Source organism: Notechis scutatus, chromosome 2 (assembly GCF_049901735.1).
Source record: "Notechis scutatus isolate UNSWTSFEM ecotype Mainland chromosome 2, rNotScu1.2, whole genome shotgun sequence".
Classification (NCBI taxonomy): Eukaryota; Metazoa; Chordata; class Lepidosauria; order Squamata; family Elapidae; genus Notechis; species Notechis scutatus.
Window position 1 is genome coordinate 138567207 of NC_142010.1, and position 21484 is coordinate 138588690.

The 21484-nt window shown below is 40.5% G+C and overlaps 1 protein-coding gene across 3 annotated transcripts in view; it reads right to left on the reverse strand.

Annotated features, from left to right (window-relative positions):
- Positions 1-862: 862 nt before the first annotated feature.
- Positions 863-21484, reverse strand: part of TSPAN31 (tetraspanin 31) — a 29681-nt gene continuing 9059 nt past the window's right edge. Inside the window, exons 2-7 of one of the 3 annotated variants that reach the window (XM_087956356.1) lie at positions 17819-17986; positions 13984-14064; positions 12372-12512; positions 5788-5901; positions 4720-4817; positions 863-3594 (exon numbers count right to left, since the gene is read on the reverse strand). In XM_087956356.1, the coding sequence (XP_087812482.1) occupies positions 4743-4817; positions 5788-5901; positions 12372-12512; positions 13984-14064; positions 17819-17986 (579 nt within the window). In that variant the 3' untranslated portion in view covers positions 863-3594; positions 4720-4742. Of the gene's footprint in view, positions 4818-5787; positions 5902-12371; positions 12513-13983; positions 14065-17818; positions 17987-21484 lie in introns of all 3 variants that reach the window. The other 2 variants (XM_087956355.1, XM_026677328.2) reach the window with 2 other exon arrangements.

Sequence of the window (21484 nt, forward strand, 5' to 3'; positions counted from 1 at the left end):
TTCAGTTAATAACTTGGTTGTTAAGTGAATCTGCCTTCCTTATTGACTTTGTCAGAAGGTCACAAAAGTTGATCACATGACTCCGGGACACTGCAACCATCATAAATGAGTCAGTTGCCAAGCATCCGAATTTTGATCACATGACATGGGGATGCCACAACGAGATTAGGTGAAAAATGGTCATAAATCACTTTTTTCAGTGCCATTGTAACTTTGAACAGTCACTAAATGAACTGTTGTAAGTCCAGGACTACCTGTAAATTAAAAACACACCCCTTTCCCCTGGTTAGAAACCACAATCTCCTTTTAGGGTCAATCATGTTTATAAGACATCCCAGTGTTTGATAATTAGGATTAAAAAATAAGTTTAAAGCCATTGTCTTCCTAACTTGGGTTCCAAGTTCCTGGAGGCCCTCACAATTGCCTGGTGAAATAATGCTGGGTTGTAGGAATCCTAAGGTTTGAACTAATAAGGCCAATGTACTGGCTCCTGATAGATTGAACACAAAAGCCCACCTACCCGTCCTTCGGTGCTATGGCTTAATTCTTGATCAGCCTCGACTAGCTTCACATCAAAGGGGGAATGCTACTACACCTTGCTGGGAGGAACTATGAAGCAGGGTTGAATCTTCAAAAGCTCTAACATTAAAGGTTTCGGTTTTTAGCAGAGCAAGATGACTGCTGTGAGAAGGCTGATTTTGTTTTAATTTTATTTGTAAGCCACCAGCATTGAGGACAGTATGTCTTAGAGCAAAATTTCCTTTACGGAACGTATCGCCACCTAACCTTTCTAACACTGCTGCCATTCCTTCCCCAAGGTAGGAAAGTAGCAAGTACTAAAGAAAAACACTCAAGACCTGCATTGGACAGAAATGAATTTATTTAAATTGCCTGTTGCAACAGGAGCAGTTCCATGTGTACATGATGGAAAAAGTATGTAGATCTTAAAGCCATAGGCAGCTCTGAATACATCAGATTGCTATTTTCTGATAGGTTCTTTCCGTCACCCTCTATCAACCACCACCTCAGGGCCAAAATAGTCCCTAGCAAAGAAAGGTGGATTGAGACAAATAGCCTGCAAATACCCTCCATTTTATGTATTTAATGCATGGTATCTGTCTAACCCTTCTTCTAAGGTAAACGGGATAAGTCAACCATGGCTACAGTCCAGTTTTCACTTGCCACCTTATATAAAGTGCACATTGAATTGTTTCAATCAGTTCCTGTGAGTAATGTAGCTCAGTAGACCTCCAGCACCCTTCCCCAGTGTTTAAAAGTATCTCCCCCTGCCTAATGGGAGACTCATACGATATTCTATAGCAGAAACATCCTCTTGGCCCAGGAGACGTGTAGAATTATAGGCCAGTCTCAATATTCCAGTTCATGATATAGTGATGAAGAATGCAGTGGCCCTGCAGCTCTAGGTGCAGCTAAATAATATTGATTTTTTTTTCTGGATGAGTATCAAACTTTCAGCCAGATCATAGAATTAAAATACCTTTGGTTGCCTGGCTGTCTCACCTGTTCTGCAACAGAATGGGACAACTTGCTGCAGCCAACTGCAGCCACTTCACCATGGCCAACTCAGCCTGGGACAACGCACCATGGCCAATTTGCCATGGGACAACTCAATTATCTGAAATAATTTTTTGTCATTCGCATTTCATTTTGTTCCTCCTTTTGCATTTGTTCTTTAATGATTCTATTCCACCATTTCTTCAATATTAGTGTAACTCTTATTCCATGGTGATTGACCATGGCAACTTGTCTTAGGAACTTTGATGGGAGTATAGCCCTACCAGTTCTGTACCCATTGTCATTTTTACTATCACCACTATAGCATGTAGTGGACTATATAGGATAGACTTACTGGACTATAGAGTAAGATCAGAATCTTATTTTATCATGGTTCTAATCGTTCCACATCCAGAAGGTGGTGCTGAGGTATTAATTGGGGTTGCCTCTTGATGCCTGGTAGGCTTCTATCTTGCTCTCTATACTGTCAGAATAAAACTGTGTGTGTGTGTGTGTGTGTTTGGAAGGGTATTCCCAGCTGATGTTAACCTACTCTTGCTCATCATTCAGTTCCAAGAAAGGAACTAGTTCCTGTCAAGTCAATAATGCAACTCGATGAACAGGAACAATCCAAAATTAAATCCAAACGAGTTTTCAAGTGGGAAACTGAAGATAGAGATCAGCCTAATTTAGATAAGATTCTCTGAAAGAGCAGGTTCCCAGGCTGGGAGTACTCCTTGAGCTTCAAATGTCACTGGATTCTCATGTGAGGTGAGTGCACCCTTGTAGTTACATCTAAAGTAATTGCACCTTTCCCAGGTACATCAGGTTTGATGACAAGTTATCAATGTGTTGTTACTTCATGTCTGAACTCCTGCAACTTTTTCATGAAGACACTCTTTTTAAAGACTGCACAGAAACTGCACTTACTCCAAAAAGCAGCCGCGAGGATCCTAACTAGTGCAAGGTACAAGGATCATGTGAAGCCTGTACTAAAAGTTCTCTGGTTTGCCAGTTGCTTCCTGAGGCATAATTGAAGGTGTTAATGTTAACCCTGACATCTTTAAATGGCTTAGAATCTGTCTCATGATTCACACTTTTATAGTTGTTGGGATCTCCAAGGGCAGGTTCTTCTCATGTTGTCTCCCTTGTGCAACTCTTATTTTTGGGGTATGGGAGAGGGCCTCACTCTCAGATAACACTCCTTCAGGAGCTGCAAATGGCCACCATTTTTATTTTATTTTTATTTATTTTTTTTGCATTTAGGAAATCTGTTAAGATGCATCTCTCGCCAGGTGCTTGCTTTATAGAGACGATTTCGGTTATTCGTCATCTATTCACATGTGCACTCTGTTATTAGCCAACTTTGTAATCCTCAGAAGGATAGAGTCCACATCAAAAGGATAGAGTACACACCAAATGTTTACAACGATCTTCTCCCGCTTTTCCCCATCTCAACTTTCGACTGGAGTTGTAGCCCTAGCTCAAAAAAAAAAAAAGTCTAGAGAGATCAATCTTTCTCAATCCACCCTTGTTTTCAAAAGGCAGAACAATGTTTTGGGGTTTATCTGTACCATTTAATGCTACGTTATCGGCCCAGGATGATAACGTCAAAAGAGGCCAGCTGTAGCTTTAGGAGTCGAGAAGAATCTGCCAAGCTATTTCCACCTGCCTTATATAAGGACTTGCTTGCAAAAGGTGCCCCTGATTATGAGACATTCCCTAATTTATAAATAAACAGTACGGCGTGTGTAATAAAGGTGCAGCCTATGAAACATTCAAGGTTTCATGAGGAGACATTCATACTCATCAAAGAGAAAGCAGTCCGTGTTTCCTTTCCCTCCGTTAAAAGGGAACGTGCTTCTGCTTTTCGTCTTGAAGGCATGGGTCCTTCCAATCTCGGTCCTTGAAAGATCTGGCTTTGAACGGACGCCTCCGTAGGAGCTTCACTAGGACCTTTCTTGACAAAGAGACCGATAGCCTGGCAACCATCTTTCCTAGGCTGTCATCTAGCTCACTTAATTCTATACAAAGCCCAGTGTTAAATGTGTAACATGCTTGTGCTCAGCCGCAGCTTCCCTTGTTAAAAAGTAGAACAAAAGAAATTGCACATGAGAATGATAGCAGGCTGAAATCGGAAGCAGGGGGAGGGGCTTCTACACAGGCGGGCTAGCGTTCAAACAACGGAATCCCCAATGGGGGGCGGGGTGTAGCTAAGATCCTCACATACATCCTTACTCACAACCATTAAATACAGGGGAAACAACTCAACAGAATAGGACATATCTAGGACACACCAGCATACAACAGTTTCAAGTCTTCATCCTCCACCACAGGAAGAATATTGCAAAGGAACTTGGAATTCAAAACTCAGGCTGGTATCACTCAAGTTCCTTTTGTTCCAAAGGTGTATAATTGTGATTTCACTTTAGGAGGAATCACTTTAAAAGCCAGTTTTAAGAATTTTTAAAGATGTAATTGTAATTACACTATGAGCAAGTGAGTTCTCCGGTCAGTTTTAGGCAGATTATGACCTTCCTCTTTAAAAAGAGGCAGCCTATAAAGTATATGATTGTAAATTCTGAATGTAGATAAATTTCAATTTTGGCTTGTAAAACAAAATCCTAAAATAAGACATATATCATGCTTATTTATACTAAATCTTTCCCCAGAGCTGCTTCATCTAGCACTCGTGTTTACTGTGTTTGACCATAGGAAACACAAATTTGGGAAGAGCAGGCAAACCTGGTGGAAAGTAATTTTATGGGACAATTGTTGCCTCTGCTGCTTAAAAGGTAAGACAAAGTGCTTTACCTTGTCAAGATGAAGACATTTGTGAGGGGAAAAAAGCAGCTTTGAGGAAAATCTTTTTTTTAAAAACACGGGTACGATAATGCAAATATTTTAAAAACACCAAAATGATTGTAGTTATGAGCAATTACATGAGTCAACAAAATGATTTTTTTTTCACTATCTTACATGATACCAACTAATGTCTGCCTTTTTCTTCCAGTACTGGATCCCTTTGCCCCATGCCAAAGGCTTCATGTCATGGATGAGACCTTCGCTTGCTATTTCATCCTTATCAGCGTTTTGGCATAAAGGCAAAATTCCTCCTCATAGGGCCTGCGAGAGTGGTTGGCAACCAAATGATGGAAAAAGGAGGTCTTAAATAAGCAAGAAGTGACTAACTAAAAAGGAAACCTGGAAGGTGGTAGGAGAAAGAACTATAAAAAGGCACTGGGGTTGGCTCTGGGATCCTTCTGGTTTCGGTAACGCATCGCAAGCCATACTCCGAGGATCTGAAAGGCAAAAAGAAATCCAATTACAAAGTTTCATTCCTTCATCCCAACATGCTTATTTTATGAATGGTTAGGAAATGATTTGCCATGATCAAAGCTGTCTCTTTCACATATATGGCGAGAACCCTTTTCAGCTTTCAGAGTTAAATTCATACAACTTCCGTGGCAACATGATCTTTGCTGAGAATTGGGAGTTGTGGTCCATTGCTCTAAAAGTAGTCTGTTTTGTCTATCAGCCCTGGAATGCCCTCCCTTAAATTGCCAAATTAATTCAAACACCGTTTCCATTTCAGTGCTAAATTAAAAAGTAGCTATTCACCCAAACTTTAGAGAAGTAGGAACTACAGCTTATCCTTGATGTGTAATTATCAAAGGGGTAGGTTTTAATGTTACTCCGATGACTTAATTATCTCCACTGGTTGTATCAAGAGCCAGTCTGGTGCAGTGGGTTATGGCACCAGGCTAGCAAGCAGGGACTGTGAGTTCAAGTCCCGCCTTAGTTACAAAAAGTCAGCTGGGTGACTTTGGGACAGTCACACTCTCTCAGCACAACCCACCTCACAGGAACTGTTGTTGTGGGGAAAACAAGAGGAGGAAGATATGTTGGATATATTTGCCGCCTTGAGTTATTTATTATTAATAATAATAATTAATAATAATAATAATTAATAATTAATAATAATAAATAATAATAATGGCGGGATACAAATAACTAAATACATAAATTCTCTCCCTGAGATCAGGGGACATTTCAAACACTTAAATCATGGGTGTCAAACTCCATCACGTCACGGGCCAGATCGTGACGTGTCGCAATGTTCTTTTGCCTTTGCAGAGCCGGGGTGGGCGTGGTCTGCACGCGACATATCCGGCCCATGGGACACCAGTCTGACAGGCCTGACGTAAATGATTGACTGTTTTACCTAGGCTAAGTAGCCCTACTTTTGTTTAGTTTCATAGACATAGTTACCTCTGTGAAACTGAAGAAGAGTCCAACTCCACCAAGGATTTTCAAAGCCTCGTCTGCATGTTCCATCAGCACAACACCACATTTGAGGCATGCAATCTTTGTTTTTGTGCATGGCTGCATGAGGTGACAAAACGCAGTGTAACTCTGTGTTCCCCGTTTGTAACAGACAACCAGAAACGTTTACCTATTTGCAGACACCATTAGCAGCAATCAAAAATTGGACTCAATTAGGATTTGGATTGCTCTTCCTCTGAAGCTGTTCACTGGTGAAATATCAAGTGACCCTACCCAGTTATTTCTATGCAGAAGGAAGTTTCATGCTTATAAAATAAAATACAAGGGATAGAGACCAGCCAAAACTGACTCTCAACTGTTAACTCCACTGGCAGCATTTTCGAAAGATGTAGAACCACACCTGAACAGAACCACAACAGAAGAAGCGGAACACTTCAGGCACACTCATTTGTTGCATCAAAAATGCTTGCAGGAATTCATATACCATAGGCATTCTGCTCTGAATTTAATCCTGGGTAGTCTGCTCTAAATAAGATGAGCTGGTTTGGAAAAATACTTTTAAAACTACAAAATGCACAATATATGGATTCATAAATAACATAGCAATGCTGCTTTTGTCTTAATGTTTTTGAACCTGCTGACATTATCCAAAAGGGAATGCAACACTGAACCTAGTCTGAACCAAGGGCCTCTTTCGGGCTGATTAATTCCAAGTACTGGAAGCCTGAAGAGTCTCAGATTTGGGGTTTCCTTGTTCATCTTTGGTATGCCTGAACTTATGACAGCAGAAGCCAACAGGAAGGTAGTGTAATAACTGCAGGTGCTGTGGGTTGGCAACTAATGGTATAGTGGTGATTGGGAGTTGCAAGCTGGGCTTCGCTGTGAGAACTCCCTCTACCATTGCTCTGGTGGCTGGTTTGGAAGAGAATGACTTTCTAAAAGAGTTTGGATCTTTTTTTAACAGAGACTAGAACAAGAATGTGTCTTGGAACAATTTAGAAATCAGTTTTCATCAACATGAACCTCCTTTAGGGCTGCTCCCCACACAGGAACTGTTGAGATATTATTGGGTCTAGAATTTGAGTGAGGTTCATATTAGTCAATAGGGCATCTAATTTTTGAGTAGCTCCTTTCCTCTAGTGAGAATAGGTTGGGTGAGCAGATGGGGGAGGCGGCTAGATATGCAGGTGTGCTACATGGACATGGCAGAAGATGAATGGGGGGGTTGAATCAGCTCACAGTTACTGTGGTTGATTGTGGTTCTGTGCTGGAGGGCAGAGGGTTTCTTTGTTTGTCTTGATCAGGGGATATAGGCCAGGGTGAACAGTAACATTATAACAGGGATTTTGAAGGCCTTCTAATCCAATGTCCTGCTCAAGCAGGCGGCCCTATATCCGTGATGGCAAACCTATGGCACGCATGCCACAGGTGGCACGCAGAGCCATTTGTGCCAGCATGCGAACTGCAGGCAAACTTACCTCACTGCGCATGCGTGCACCTCACAGCTGATTTTCAGCTGGTTTGAGGCCTTTTTCAGCCTTCCTGTAATACCAGAAGTGATGAAACGGGCCTATTATTCAGCCTGCAGAGGCTTTTTTCAAGCCTCTGGGAGGCCGAAAAAGGCCTCAAACCATCCAAAAGTCAGCTGTGAGGTGCAGTGCAGGTAAAGGGGTGGGGGTGGGGGGGCATGGCGGGGGGACGACACGCATTGCCTTCTGGGTGCTGGCACGCGAGCGCGTGTGTGCAGAGAAGCCCAAAAAGGTTAGCCACCACTGCCTTATACCATTTTGGACAAATGGCTGTCCAATCTCTTCTTTAAAATCGTCAGTGATGATCCACAACTTCTGGAAGCAAGCCATTCCACTAATCAATTGTTCTCACTGTCAGGAAATTTCTCCTTAGTTATAGGTTTGTAGTCTTCCTTGATAAGCTTCCCTCTGTTACCAGGGGTGGGTTTCTACCGGTTCTGTCCACCTCTGTAGAACCAGTAGCTCTGAAGAGCAGCAGACATAGAACCGGTTCTATGCTGATGTTTTTGCCCACCTGCCCACCCGGGCTCTTATCTGATCTTTATTTCCTGATTTTTCAACTTCAGCTGCCCGAATGAGGCACAGCTGCAGTTAAAAAAAACAGGAAAAGAGGGCTGTTTCAAAGGCTGCTTCTCTGCACGCAATGTGCTGATGACGATTTACAGGCGTGCACACAGCTTGCAGCGTGCAGGGAAGCTCATAAATCCCAAACCGGTAGTTAACCCAGTCCTGTCTGTTACTTCTTGTTCTGCCCTCAGGTGCTTTGGAGAAGAGGTTGACCCCTCTTCTTTGTGACTGCCCCTTAAATATTGGAAGGCTGCTGTTATGTCACTCCTACTGCTTCTCTTCGTTAAGGCTAGACATATCCAGGTTCCACAACTGTTCATCATCATGTTTCAGCCTCCGGTCCCCTAATCACTTTCGTTGTGTATGGGTGGAGGAATGAGATTACAGTTATGACGGGCAATGGGAGGTATGGCAGGAGGGCGAAGATGAATAACAGGAAATAAATTCTTGATATCTTCAATCGTCACTCTCCCTTTTTCAGCTTCCAGCTCTCATTCTAAAAACGAGATTGCTGGAACCCAGACTCCGGCTGCTGCTATTGACTGGTCTGTCTATTATTATTTAATATCTATTAAAATCAATGTATGAGAGTTGGGCAGATTAATCAGTTTAATAAATAAATAAGGATGCCTGACACTTCTCATTTGCATCACTGAAACCTAAGAGGAGGAGGAGGTCATGTTCTTCTCTTGGACTGCCAATCTTGGATTTGGAGTTTGCAACCAGCAAGAGTCCTGAGATGAAGGAAGCTGGGTAGATTCTCTCTGCATCAAGGGGAATTTCACTGCAGATAGCCAGGCGCCAATCCTTGTTTGTGCCAAATGAGTTTACCCCTCCTGTACCATTCCTTCTCTTACATTGCAGCATTCATATCAGAACTACTAGATGTGATTGGTGGGGTGGAGATGGGGTACCCCAAGCTGATAGTTTTGAGAGAAATTCAACCTGCCTTTCCTTTACAAGGGTCATGGTATGAGTCAGAAGTAAATGGCTGCCATGACAATTATGGGCCTAATGCATATGAAAAAAAAATGTACATTAGATTTGTACTTTGTCTCAATATGATCTGACCCATGACCTTTGCCTGTTGTGGAGAATTTGCTTTATGACTGCTGGGGACTTCTACGATGGAACCACCTCCTCAGTGGAAAAAGGCCTATTAACCCAAGTGCCTAACGGATGCTGAAGAGTGTGAGATAAATAGAAATAAACAAATCTGTATCTTTAATACTGTGGCCCTTTTTAAAACGACTTGATCCTTTTAGGGAAAGATAGCCAAAATCCTTTCAATGGCTGCTATGAAGAATTCTTGTGGCACTTTGTAGATAGCCAACCAGATTCCAGAGCAGTTATATTTCAGTAGGAAAATGGAGATGACTGAACGTCATATCTTGTGATTATGATCTGGGAACATTTTGAATCTTGAGGAATATCTGGAATGTCAGCTTCACCACTTCTTAGTTGGATGCCTATCCCTCAGGGCTGGTTAGGGCCCTCCATAAAGGGGCAGAAAGTTTGATTTGAAGAGTAATCAATCCTTCTCCAGGTGAGGACCTATGCCCTCTGTTCAAAGAACTTTGATTTGATTTGGATAATTTAAATCTATAATCTAGGAAAGATTCTAGAGAAAGTAGTGGTTGTTCTGCAAGTCCAGAGAATCTAGAGAAAATGGTGTTTAGACATTTGGTAGTCATGTTATAGGCCAGGGTGCAGCATGGAAACTGCATTGGTTGATGTTGCACTTGTGAATGACAATGGAGAGACTAGAATTGGGGGAGCACAACTACTACTGTCTGTTCTGAAGAAAGTTATGCTACAGGGTGTGGATTGCAATTGCATTACTTATTTTCTGGGATTTTCTATATTTTTGATTTTGTTATTTTTGTTGATGTATAATTTGGGACTGGTTATTTTTTCCCCCTTTCTGGATGTCATTTTCTTTTATAATGAGATTGTTAACCACCCAGAGCCTTTGGGAATAGAAAGTATACAAATGAAGTAATTAAATAACCAAAACCATCTCTTACGGAGTAGAAGGTAATGTCTTGGACAACAAGCTGCTTTTAATTAACTTTAAAACAAAGCTCCTTAAAAAGGAAGGATATAGCACATTGCAAAGGAAGGAAGCATCTTTCAGCTGCATCTTTTAGGGCAGCAATAGATTTGGGCCCATAGGAAGGCCTTTCTGATAACTATATACTTTGAACTAGGAGAAATTAGTGAATACAATGCATGCTTTCAAAATTCAAAATATGTTCTCCAACCCTTAGATTATTGTGATGCACAAATCATGATTAAAAGAAACCTTGCTTAGTGTAAAACAGGTACAGCCTTGCAATCTGAGTGAATTTAATATACAATTGTGAATAATAAATACTTTAAAGTGTGTATCAGTTCTAGTTAACACAAAGTATGTAAGCAATGTTGGGACTAGCTGCCAAACACATTGCCCAGCCTTCTTTCTATTGAATAGGGGAGAATCACCCCTGCTGAAAAATTGCTGGAAAGGACTATTATTATTTAATGTTATGCCTGGTACTTTGTCCAGAGCAATAACATATATAGCCGTGATGGCAAACTTGTGGCACGCAGAGCCATTTGTGCCAGCACGTGAGCCGCAGGCAAACTTACCTCACTGCACATGTGCATGCTTCACAGCTAATTTTGGGCCAGTTTGAGGCCTTTTTCGGCCTCCCGGGGGCTTCAGGAAGGCTTCTGCAGGCTTCTGCAGGCCGAAAACTAGGCCCATTTCATCACTTCCTGTTTTTCCGAAAATACCAGAAGTGACAAAATGGGCCTAGTTTTCAGTCTGCAAAGCCTGCAGAAACCTTCCTCAAGCCTCTGGGAGGCTGAAAAAGGCCTCAAACCGGCCAAAAATCAGCTGTAAGGCACAGTTCAGGTAAGGGGATAGCAGGGTGGATTGCGTATGCATGCGTAGGGGCATGGGGGGCGTGCATTGCCTTCTGGGTGCTGGCACACGACCATGAGTGTGCAAGCACACACACAATTTTTGGCACAGGAGTCCAAAAAGGTTAGCCACCACTGATATATAGGGACAAATGCTCAAAGAATGTCACATATAGCAAATTTTTAATGAATGACTGATGCTCTAATCCAGGATGTTTCAGTTTGTGTTCCGAGGAGCCCTTACTAAGAAAACCTAAAAGGCAGACAAACTTTCCTAAAAACACAGTGTGCTTGGTTCTTTGTGAATATTTCCTAAAATGTTTAGCCGGAAAATGTTCTTAGTCACTACCGCTTGAAGCAACTGTGGGGAACAAGCAGGCCTGTTGAAATGGCAGCCCCCGGGGTCCCTCACCCTTGTGAAATGAGGCGATAGTGCTGAAGATCCCCCCTAATCACATTCAGAGATACACAGCTGGAGATGGTAATTTAGATAATTGCCTCAAGTGAAGGAGCCTAAGAACAGAAATTAGATTTCTGTTTTTAAATCTAGACCGCCAAAGGAGGAGGAAATGAGCCACAAGCTAAGGAACAAAAATAAATAAATCCCTGCATGACTTGTATGACTGGCTTTGTTGGGCCAGATGGGAATTGCATGGGAATAATCTGGAAGGACTTCAGGTGGAAAGCCTTACCTTTAGGGTGGTGAGAAAACTAGGAAGAGTAAAAGCATGAAGGGTGGAAAAAAATACTGAAGAACTGTTGGGTTTTCAGTTGTTACAGCCCATATTACAGGTAGTGCTCAACTTACAACCACAACCGAGCCCCAAAGTTCCCTGGCTAAGCAAAATAGCTGCTAAGTGAGTTTTGCCCCATTTTATGACCTTTCTTGCCAGCGTTGTTAAGTGAATCACTAAGTCAGTAACACGGTTCTTAGGCACGGCTTCCCCATTGATTTTGCTTGTGCAGAAGGTTGCAGCTGCTGATCTCATGACCCCGGGACACTGCAACCATCATAAATATGAGTCAGTTGCCCAACATCTGAATTTTGACCACGTGACTATGGGGATTCTGCAATGGTTGTAAGTATGAAAAACAGCCATAAGTTACCTTTTTTTTTCAGTGCCACTGTAACTTCGAGCAGTCACTAAACTAGGACTGTTTTTCTTACACATATTTTGCATCTTACATCTAGATGAATTTAATGCTAAATCTTTTTAGTTTTCCAAGTATCATTTTCTCAAAGGAAAAGTTTTACTATAGCATTTTTCAGTTAAAGGTATAGCTATATGGGAATGGTTTATTCTTTAAAATTCCCTGTATTGAAGCAATAGATACGGCCAAATTCCAGTGCATAGGAATCTTATTTTTAAAAGTATCTTGGGTGCTATAGCTGATTTGTATCAGCAATGGATGCTTTAGGAAATGAGCCAACAACCCAAAGCAGCAAATGCACCTTAATCCTTACTCATCATTTGCAGCATATTAAACCTCTTTAATTAGAGCATATATATTTTACAAGTTAAATATCTCTTCCATAGGGCTAAGAATCCCAAAGTGTACACTTACTGCACTGCAATTTTCAACATCTCTCTTAAATATCTCAGCAGATTCAGTTTTGTTGAATAATCCACAGCAATCTAATTTGTTTTCCAATGATATCCGGGTGTTGTCATTCAGTAAGTTCCAGGTACTGCTCAAAATACTTTCCTGAAAGAACAGAGAGAGAGAGAGAGAGAGAGAGGTGTTGAAAGACAGTGTCATACAATGCAATTTTCAGTGACATGACATAAGGGCTTCTTAATTTTTGTCCATGTAGCCAAGAGAGTTAAATTTTTAATCTTCTACAGATAGTCCTTGACTTATGACCAATTCCTTAGCAACTGAATTTACAGCAGACTTCCCCAGGACTATTTACCATCCAAATTCAAAGTCAAAAAAGGACGTAAAATGAGGCATAATCACGTGATGACCTGTTTAACAATTGGCATGACCTACAACCATAATTCGGGGCTCAATTATGGTCATAAATCGAGGACCACCTGTATGACTTAGCTACCTTGTGGGAAATGTCTGTGAGACAGCAGCTCAGGCCTATTCTCAAACCTGCCTCCCTCCTGATGCATTGCACAACTCCAGAAATCCCAAGTGGTACAGCAAAAGAAATTCTGGGAACTGTCTAATGCAACTGAGGAATAGGAAGTTGCACAGAATATAAACTTAATTAAATGACCCACGTGAAATTAAATGAAAAGAAAGTTAAATGCACTCACTGGCTGTATTTGTTCCACATGCTAAAATAAACGTGGTTCAGTAGTTTGCTATTTATTATGTTGTGGGAAGTCAGTCGTTACCTTAACATGTTGCACAAGCCAACAGTTCTTTGCTTAATGTGATGTGTTTTGCCACAGCACATTCCGTGAATAGAACTACTATATTAAGTTAATCACTGCACCACAACCCAGATATTGGATTCAATATTTATAATATTTATATATATATTAAACTGGGTGAACAATTAACAGCTACACAATGGGGCTGAAGGACATGCTGAACATACCTATGCACACAGACATACACAGAAACAAATGCAAGATTAATGTGATGCTCGGGTCAAGAAAAAAGTCTTCTTCTTACTAAGTTTGGGAAAAAAGAGGGAATTTACCCCTATGCTTATACTTTTGTTGACGCAAAAAGGATGGTTCTAACAGTTCCCTTCCTTAAAGTTGCCAAATCACAACTTCCACATTCAGTATCTCTATTTGTATCAGAAGTCTAAGGGATCAAAGCAGTGGTGGGATTCAATTTTTTTTTACTACCGGTTCTGTGGGCGTGGCTTGGTGGGCGTGGCAGGGGAAGGATACTGTAAAATCTCCAGTCAGAGGGAGTATTTGCTGGTTCTCCGAAGTACTCAAAATTTCCGCTACCGGTTCTCCAGAACTGGTCAGAACCTGGTGAATGCCACCTCTGTACTCAAAGCAAATGGGCTGGAAGTCACAAATCTCACTCTGCTCATGGGATTGGGTGGGATATCTTGCTAGTTGCTCCATTTCTTGTTCCTGTTTGTTTAAACGATGGGACTAGACACGAAAGACCATTTTTTGAAAGTACATTTGCTGCAGTGCAGGCTAAATATAGCCAGAAAAACTGAATGAAACTCAGGCAGAAAGGCAAGACGTACCTGCTTATGTGTCTTTAGTGCCAGGCATGCGCAGGAAATCCCAAACTGGAAAATAAAGATTAGCCCTAGAATTATCATATACTGAAGATGCGATTAAGGAACATCTCGGGGAAAAATAATAGAGTTTGTGAACATCAAATAAAACTGTTACAGATCAAATGATATTTACAGGAAGAAAATTAACAGGAAGTAAAATATTCTCAAAATCAATATGGATTTTTCCAAGAAGGTTACAAAAGTGGGAAGGAATACTTTTGAAAGATTGGGAATGCCATTTTTTAACATTAAGAATCCAGGTACATACGATGTTTCAAACAATCAAAGATAAACTACTATTCATCTAGCTCAGAGTGCTAATCCAAGTGGCAATGGTTTCTTAAGGATGGCGGCCAGGGAAGGATATTTTTGCCCTACTCATTAATAAACTCTTAAATCAATCATGGGTCTCGTATGTAAATAAGAATCCAGAAAATCCAGAAAACAATTCAGACTTTGCAGCTGACATCTTCCTCTGCACCATTATCGCAAAAGAAAAAGATGTTGGCTTGTCTAGAACCATTCTTGTAATAGTCCTTTGTTGGTTAACTATTGCTGAGCTGAACTCAAAGGTGACTATTTTTGGTATAATTTGTATGTGTCAGCGATGTCTTGGCACACACAGCAGCATTGACTGTTATTTCCTGTTGCCTTACATCAGTATTTTCTCATTTCAAGTTTGCTGGGGCAAATAAGGAAGTTGCTTGATACCACTTACACTGCCTGTCTTTCATTCATGAGCAGCCTAATTCTGTTGAGAAATCCACAAGAAAACAGACATTGCTGTTGGAAGTGGGGGAGGTTGTTACAATAAAAACAAGGTGATCTATGCTTCCTAAGCAGATTTCCAATGGTCAACAACTAGCCACAGTGTTTCAAAAGGCTGCTTCTCAGATTTTTTGTGGTTTTAGTAATGCTGATAACCAGGCTCTGCACAGAAACACAAAGACCTTGAAATACTCCGAAAGGTTCTTTTGTAGTCATTCCGTTTTCTTAAAAAAAACAAAACCCACCAACCTTTCTAAGAAACAAAACTGTATCACTCAGAAAACCAGCTGCAGCTCAAGAATCAGTCTGGATTCCTATATTAATTAGCTTGGTTAGTTTCCACAAAACATAAAGGCAGAAGTGCAAAAAATGCAACCTACGGATCAAATGTGGCCTTTCAGTCCTCTTTTAGGGCCCTAACAACCCTGGATTGCGTAGGGCCAAAAATTAATATACTGTTTGAAAGTTTTCCAGTTGGGAAGAATTTAAGGATCAAAATTGGTACTTTAAAAATTGCAGAGCCATAGGACGCTTATTTCACTTCTTAAAAATTAAGCTTTTGTCACCAAACATCTATCTCATTTTAATTTTGGGTTTCAGCTATTTTTGGACCAAAGCCTCAAGTGACATAAGTTGTGTATTCCTGCATTAAGCTATAAACAATGGTTTATAATCTACAATGACTAGTTGTGCACAACTGACTAAACCCAAACCAAATCAACCACATCATGGTACAGTATTATATGAACTCCGGCTCAGTCTTCTTTTGTTAAACATTCTTCAACAAAACTTGGGAAGCCAACTTTTATCCACCACACCACTGCTGAGATTGTATCAAGTCTCCTCCTCACCTCTTTATGGATGACAAGGTTCCTTTTCTTTCTCTTTCATAACTCATTAATCAAGTTATATTGTTTTGATTAATGACATTTTTTTATAAGTCATTAGTTATATCAACAATCTGCTACTACTTGAACCAATATATCCATCACTGAAAAAAAGTGTTAAAATCTTGTAGGGAAACAAGAACACGGTTTCCATGTTCCCCATACCTTCTTTTGCCCTATCCTCAAAGTTCAATGAATAACTTAGAACAAGGGTCTTCAAACTTGGCAAGTTTAAGACTTGTGGACTTCAACTCCCAGAATTTCTGAGCTAACATGATTGGATGAGAAATTCTGGGAGTTGGAAGTCCACAAGTCTTAAAGCTGTAAAGTTTGAAGACCCCTGGCTTAGAATATAAAAATGTATTCCTACTAAGTCCTTTACATAACCAGCAAACTCTTCACACAAATTATGTTGGTACAGTGGATGGAAGTTACAAGAAGAAAATATTATCCCTTGCCTTATTTATAGTAGAAGGCTACCCGTCCAGAAAGACATGCCACATTAAAGAACCAAAGAATACCAATCATGTGTCCCAAAAGCAAACACTCAACTACTATATATACTTCTAAAAACAGACTCACCAACTACTGTACCTTATCCCAAGCACATTAACAATTTCTATTCAGTAGATTTTCCCACATAAATACGAAAATGAAGAAGGAGCAATCCATCTTTATCACTAATATAATATCTAGTGATAAAGCTGGATTGCTCCTTGAACATCCAGATATATTCTGGTATCTGTTGCATCCAAAGTGGACATGACAATTTAGGACAGTGCAAAAATCGACAGAGAGCATTTAATGAAAGCATTAAATTCAGGAAAAGTTAATGCTTATGTATTTGTTTTAATGATACGTGCTTATACCTCAGCTTCTGCCCCTAGCAGATCATGGAAAGGAAGCGCTAGTCTGAATCTATCCACTGACCAAAGATGGAGCAGCTTCAAAAAGTTTACTTTCTGCCTCCCTGCCAAAAAGAATAATTACAAGATCCCATAAACCCATCCTCCCAAATATCTTTCTTTTTATTGCAATATTTCAAATTCTGATTTTTTATTCTGAAAGTTTATGGGATAACACTGACAATACAGATATTTTTAATAAATATAAGAGTTTATTTCTGGCCTCTTTTTTGTAAGTTTTACACGCACTATTTTATAATAGATTTTCTGCTGCAGTGCTTTACAGTTCTAGCCAAACATCAGATTTATTCATCCATTTATATATGCAGGATTATAATCCTATCTTAATATTACATGATCTGAGGGTTGGAAGGGACTACATCATAATCAAATTTTAATTCCTTGCCCGAAGGCAGAGTTCTTTATTAGTTATTTTCATCAACAGATTCACACTTTCCATACCACGAGAGAAACAGAAGCTAGCTCCTGGAGCAGAGCCTCGGAATGAAGGCAAGGCCAGCTATTATTCTCAATACAGAAGAAAAAATATTACCTGTTTGGTAGTCTCAAGTACCCAAGTGAAAGTGAGAAAAACTTACAAATATATTTCACCAACATATCTTTTCCCCATATCCCTTAAATAAACTCCCATCAAGCATAGTAGGGGTGCAGTGGGAATTGTAGCTCATCAAGATCTAAACAGCCACAAATTTTCACTTTTAACTTAGGTAACCTACAATAGCAATAGCAAAGCAATAGCACTTAGACTTATATACCGCTTCATACTGCTTTATAGCCCTATCTAAGACCTTGAAATTCTCTGAAAGTTTCTTTTGAAGTCATTCCCCTTTTCTTAAAAACAAAAAAACCCAACCTTTCTAAGAAACAAAACTGTACTACTAGGAACAGCTTACAGAGTCAGCATATTGGCTGCCTCTCTAAGAGGTTTACAGAGTCAGCATGTTGGGCTCCAATAATATGGGTCATTTTATTGACCTTGGAAGGACGGAAAGCTGAACCAACTTTGAACCGGTCTGAATCGAACTGCTGGCAGTGAGCAGAGTTAGCTTGCAATTCTGCATTCTAACCACCGTGCCACCGGGGCTCTTATTATAACTGGACAATTTCAATTTCAGCCATGCCAATGAGACATCTGGTGGAATTCTCATGTATTTAATTTTGCAACGTAGATTTCAGGAGACAGGCAATAAGTTCTGCCAAGAGCATTAGAAAAGATACAAAGAAAAGCATGACTTGGTGATGGTTGATAGCACCAATGAGTCCCACGATGGCGATGAGAAGCAGGAAGAAGCCCACGGCAATGACCCCTCCGATGATGTGGAGGCTGGGAACAACCCCAAATCCTTTGCCCCAGGCAGCCACACCAATCAGTAGTAGACCAACCAGCTGGAAAACAAGGAAGATTTGGGGTTAGGAAGATGGAAAATTCAGAAACGCTGAAAACAATTCCAATCTATTTAGCTTTTCTCTTCTCTTCTATAAAGTTGCATTATTTCCATTCCCAAATGCCACATATTGTCCTGCGATTATTGCTTTCCTCTCAGCTGAAGCATAGCATTGCATCTATGAACTAGCCTCCTTTGGATTATAAATCCATTTAACCCAATTCCAGTAAACTGGCTTGAACGTCTGCTCAGTATCATTACCATTCTAGTTTTTGCAGCTGATGACAAGACTTTCTCATCAACCAGATTGTGGAAAAACTGGCCACATCCTATAAAACAGTTTTAGTATATTACAAAATTGCCACAATATCTCTGGAGTTCCTAAGAGATCTGAAATGAAAACAGCGATCTGTTTTTCTCAGTTTCCTATTGTTCATTCAAAATATTCAATGCCAAACTAGGTATTTTTTAAAAAAATTTGTTTTGTTTTAAATATGGTTTTACATTGTGTAAGCAGGGGTGGGTTTCTACTGGTTCTGTCCACCTCTGTAGAACCGGTAGCTCTGAAGAGCAGCAGACATAGAACCGGTTCTATGTCTGCTGCTGTTTTGGCCAACCCGCCCACCTGGTCTCTTACCTGACCTTTATTTCCTGCTTTTTCAACTTCAGCTGCGAGACACAGCTGCAGTTGAAAAAGCAGGAAAAAAGGGCTTTTTGAAAGGCTGCTTCTCGGCACGCAGCGTGCTGATGATAATTTACAGGCGTGCACGCAGTGTGCAGGGAAGCACATCGTAAATCACCGAACCTCGAAAATCATCGAACCGGTAGTTAACCCTGTCGGATCCCACCACTGTGTGTAAGCCGCCTCGAGTCGTCATGGGCAAATAGGCAGCAATATAAATTAATTAAATAAATAAATATTATGTTATCTCCCCTCTAACGCTGCTATATTTTACATTTATTGTAGAACATCAAACTAACCCCAGAGAGAGGGGGAAAGAAGAGTTTCTTCCAGTGCCATTACAACAGAGTCACTAAGAGTGTCTCTTCTCTTCAGATTAAACCACTTAAATATATACAACAACTTTATTTGATGACAGCCTTATCAACATCCACATACCCATAAAATTATATTTTCACTGTACTATCTTATGTTTAAATTATTCAAAATGTTTCCAAGTCAACAGAACATTGGAAAGTTAGACAAAGGCTGGCAAGTTACTTAGAGCTATAGTAAAGTCATTGTCCTGAGAATAACACACTTTGCCGTTTTACACTCTTTGAACATTTTTAATTACCTAATTCAATTTTCCAGTATCTTAGCTTGCAGGGTGTTAATTTCCAAAACAGAAAGATTCCTTCGCGCCTTTTGTTATGGGTATAGAGGTAAGAGACTTTCCGATTGATACAGCGCCCAACCAATGAGTGCCATTCTCCACAAAAGAGAGAAGAGAATTACAGCCTCGCTTACTGACCAGTTGTTTAAAGTTATGAAGGTGCTGGGGGAAAAAAAAAGAGACAGCTGGTTCTTGAATTTCCAGCTGTCACAACATGTCATGTGATTGCAACCTGGCCTCTTGGCAACCAGCTCACACTTACCACATTGCAACGTCCTGCGGTCACAAGATCATACTCCGAGATCTTCCCTGCTTGACTTTCCAGAAGCATAAAATCAAGGGGGAAGTCAGCAGGGAAGGTCCCACAGGTTGCTCTGATCTGTTGCTCGCACATTCTCCAGTCTGCCAGCAACCACCCCTGGCTCCACTGCACTCGTGTCTTGCAAACCACCTGGGACTCGCTTAATGACTTGCCATCCTCACTTAACAGCAGCAACTAAGCAATGATGTGGTCGAGTGATGTAGCTCTTTACAACCACATTGCTTAACAATTGAAATTTCAGCTCCCTATTACCGAGACGACAACTACCTAACTACATTACAGACTAGTTTTTTTTTTATCTTCCGTGGTGGTTTTTTTCTCTTTTAGGCCTGTCTCTTACACAAAAAGTTGTCCAAATAAGGGGAAAGGATACAGAAACAGAAAGGACCAATGCTTCTAGTCAAGAATACCAAGGAAGGTCTTTCAATATATACAAGAGAGGGGGGGTGGGTGGGGGGGGGTGTGGCCCTTCCCATAACGGGGGCAGGGCATTTTCTATTAATAAGATGCAGTATAACAGAATAACAGTGTTGGAAGGGACCTTGGAGGTCTTCTAGTCCAACCCCCGGCTCAACCCTATAACATTTCAGACCAATGGTTGTCAAAAACTTCCAGTGTTAGAGCACCCACAACTTCTGAAGGAAACTTCTGTCCCACTGATTAATTGTCCTCACTGTTAGTAAGTTTCTCCTTAGTCCTAGGTTGGATCTCTCCTTGATTAGTTTCCATCCATTGCTTCTTGTCCTGCCTTCAGGGGCTTTGGAGAATAAGTTGACCCCCTCTTCTTTGTGGCATCCCTTTAGATATAAGAATACCGCTATGACCTATATAATTATTACCATGTACTTATATTAGAACTCAAATTCAGAAACGCCTCTGCAAAGAAATAGGTGAAGCTATTAAAAAAGGGGTGAAATTTGATTCACGTCATGGACTGGAAAGTTATCCCATTTTTCTCTCACTTATTAGCAATTCTCTCAACAGTTTTTGACATTGCAGGTTTGATAAAATGAAAAGTAGGAGCTAAACACAAGAAGATATATTTTAAAATGATAGACTGCTATTTGAAGTCTAAATATTACAGACTAGCATTTGAAGTTTATTTTATTTTTCAACTTACTGAATAACTTACGCTTATTAAATTAACATTGCTGCCAATCTCACCGAACTGACTCTGGGCAGCTTACATAATTAAAAACAACAAAAAATAGAAATAAGTGCCACTGAAAGCAATTAAAACAAGAACACTAAAGTAATTTGTAGGCGAGCCCGAGTTTGAAGGAAAAAGTACCGTAGCTTCACTGGTAATAGGTGCAACTGAGGGGAATCTGACTTTCTAGTTGATTAATGCTGGCTGTATTGGCAACTATCTATTATTAACCATCTATTAATCTAGCTTTATCTGTTTGGACAGGAAGGTAACAAGGATAGTCAAACAAGGCCTAGGGAGAAAATGAAGGCGGCGGGTTTTTGTTTAAAGTGGGGAAGCTTAAGAGACATTACTTTTTAAAAGCATTTGCAGCACTATAACACCAAAGAGAGCAACTGTCTTCCACCCCGTCTCTAATCTTCCTCTATGGAAATTCTCAGTCATCCAAGTCATGATTGTCCCCAAAGTGCTTTTTTCAAGAGGCAACTGGACTTTCTTGTGTTTCTTTGAAGATGTTTCACTTCTCATCCAAGAAGCTTCTTCAGCTCTGACTGGATGGAGGGAAATGGAAGGATTAATACTCCTTGCAGAAAAGCCCCATCACCTAGGATGACCAGCTGTCTTGCAAGGAGTATAAATCCTTCCATTCCCCACCATCCAGTCCGAGCTGAAGAAGTTTCTTGGATGAGA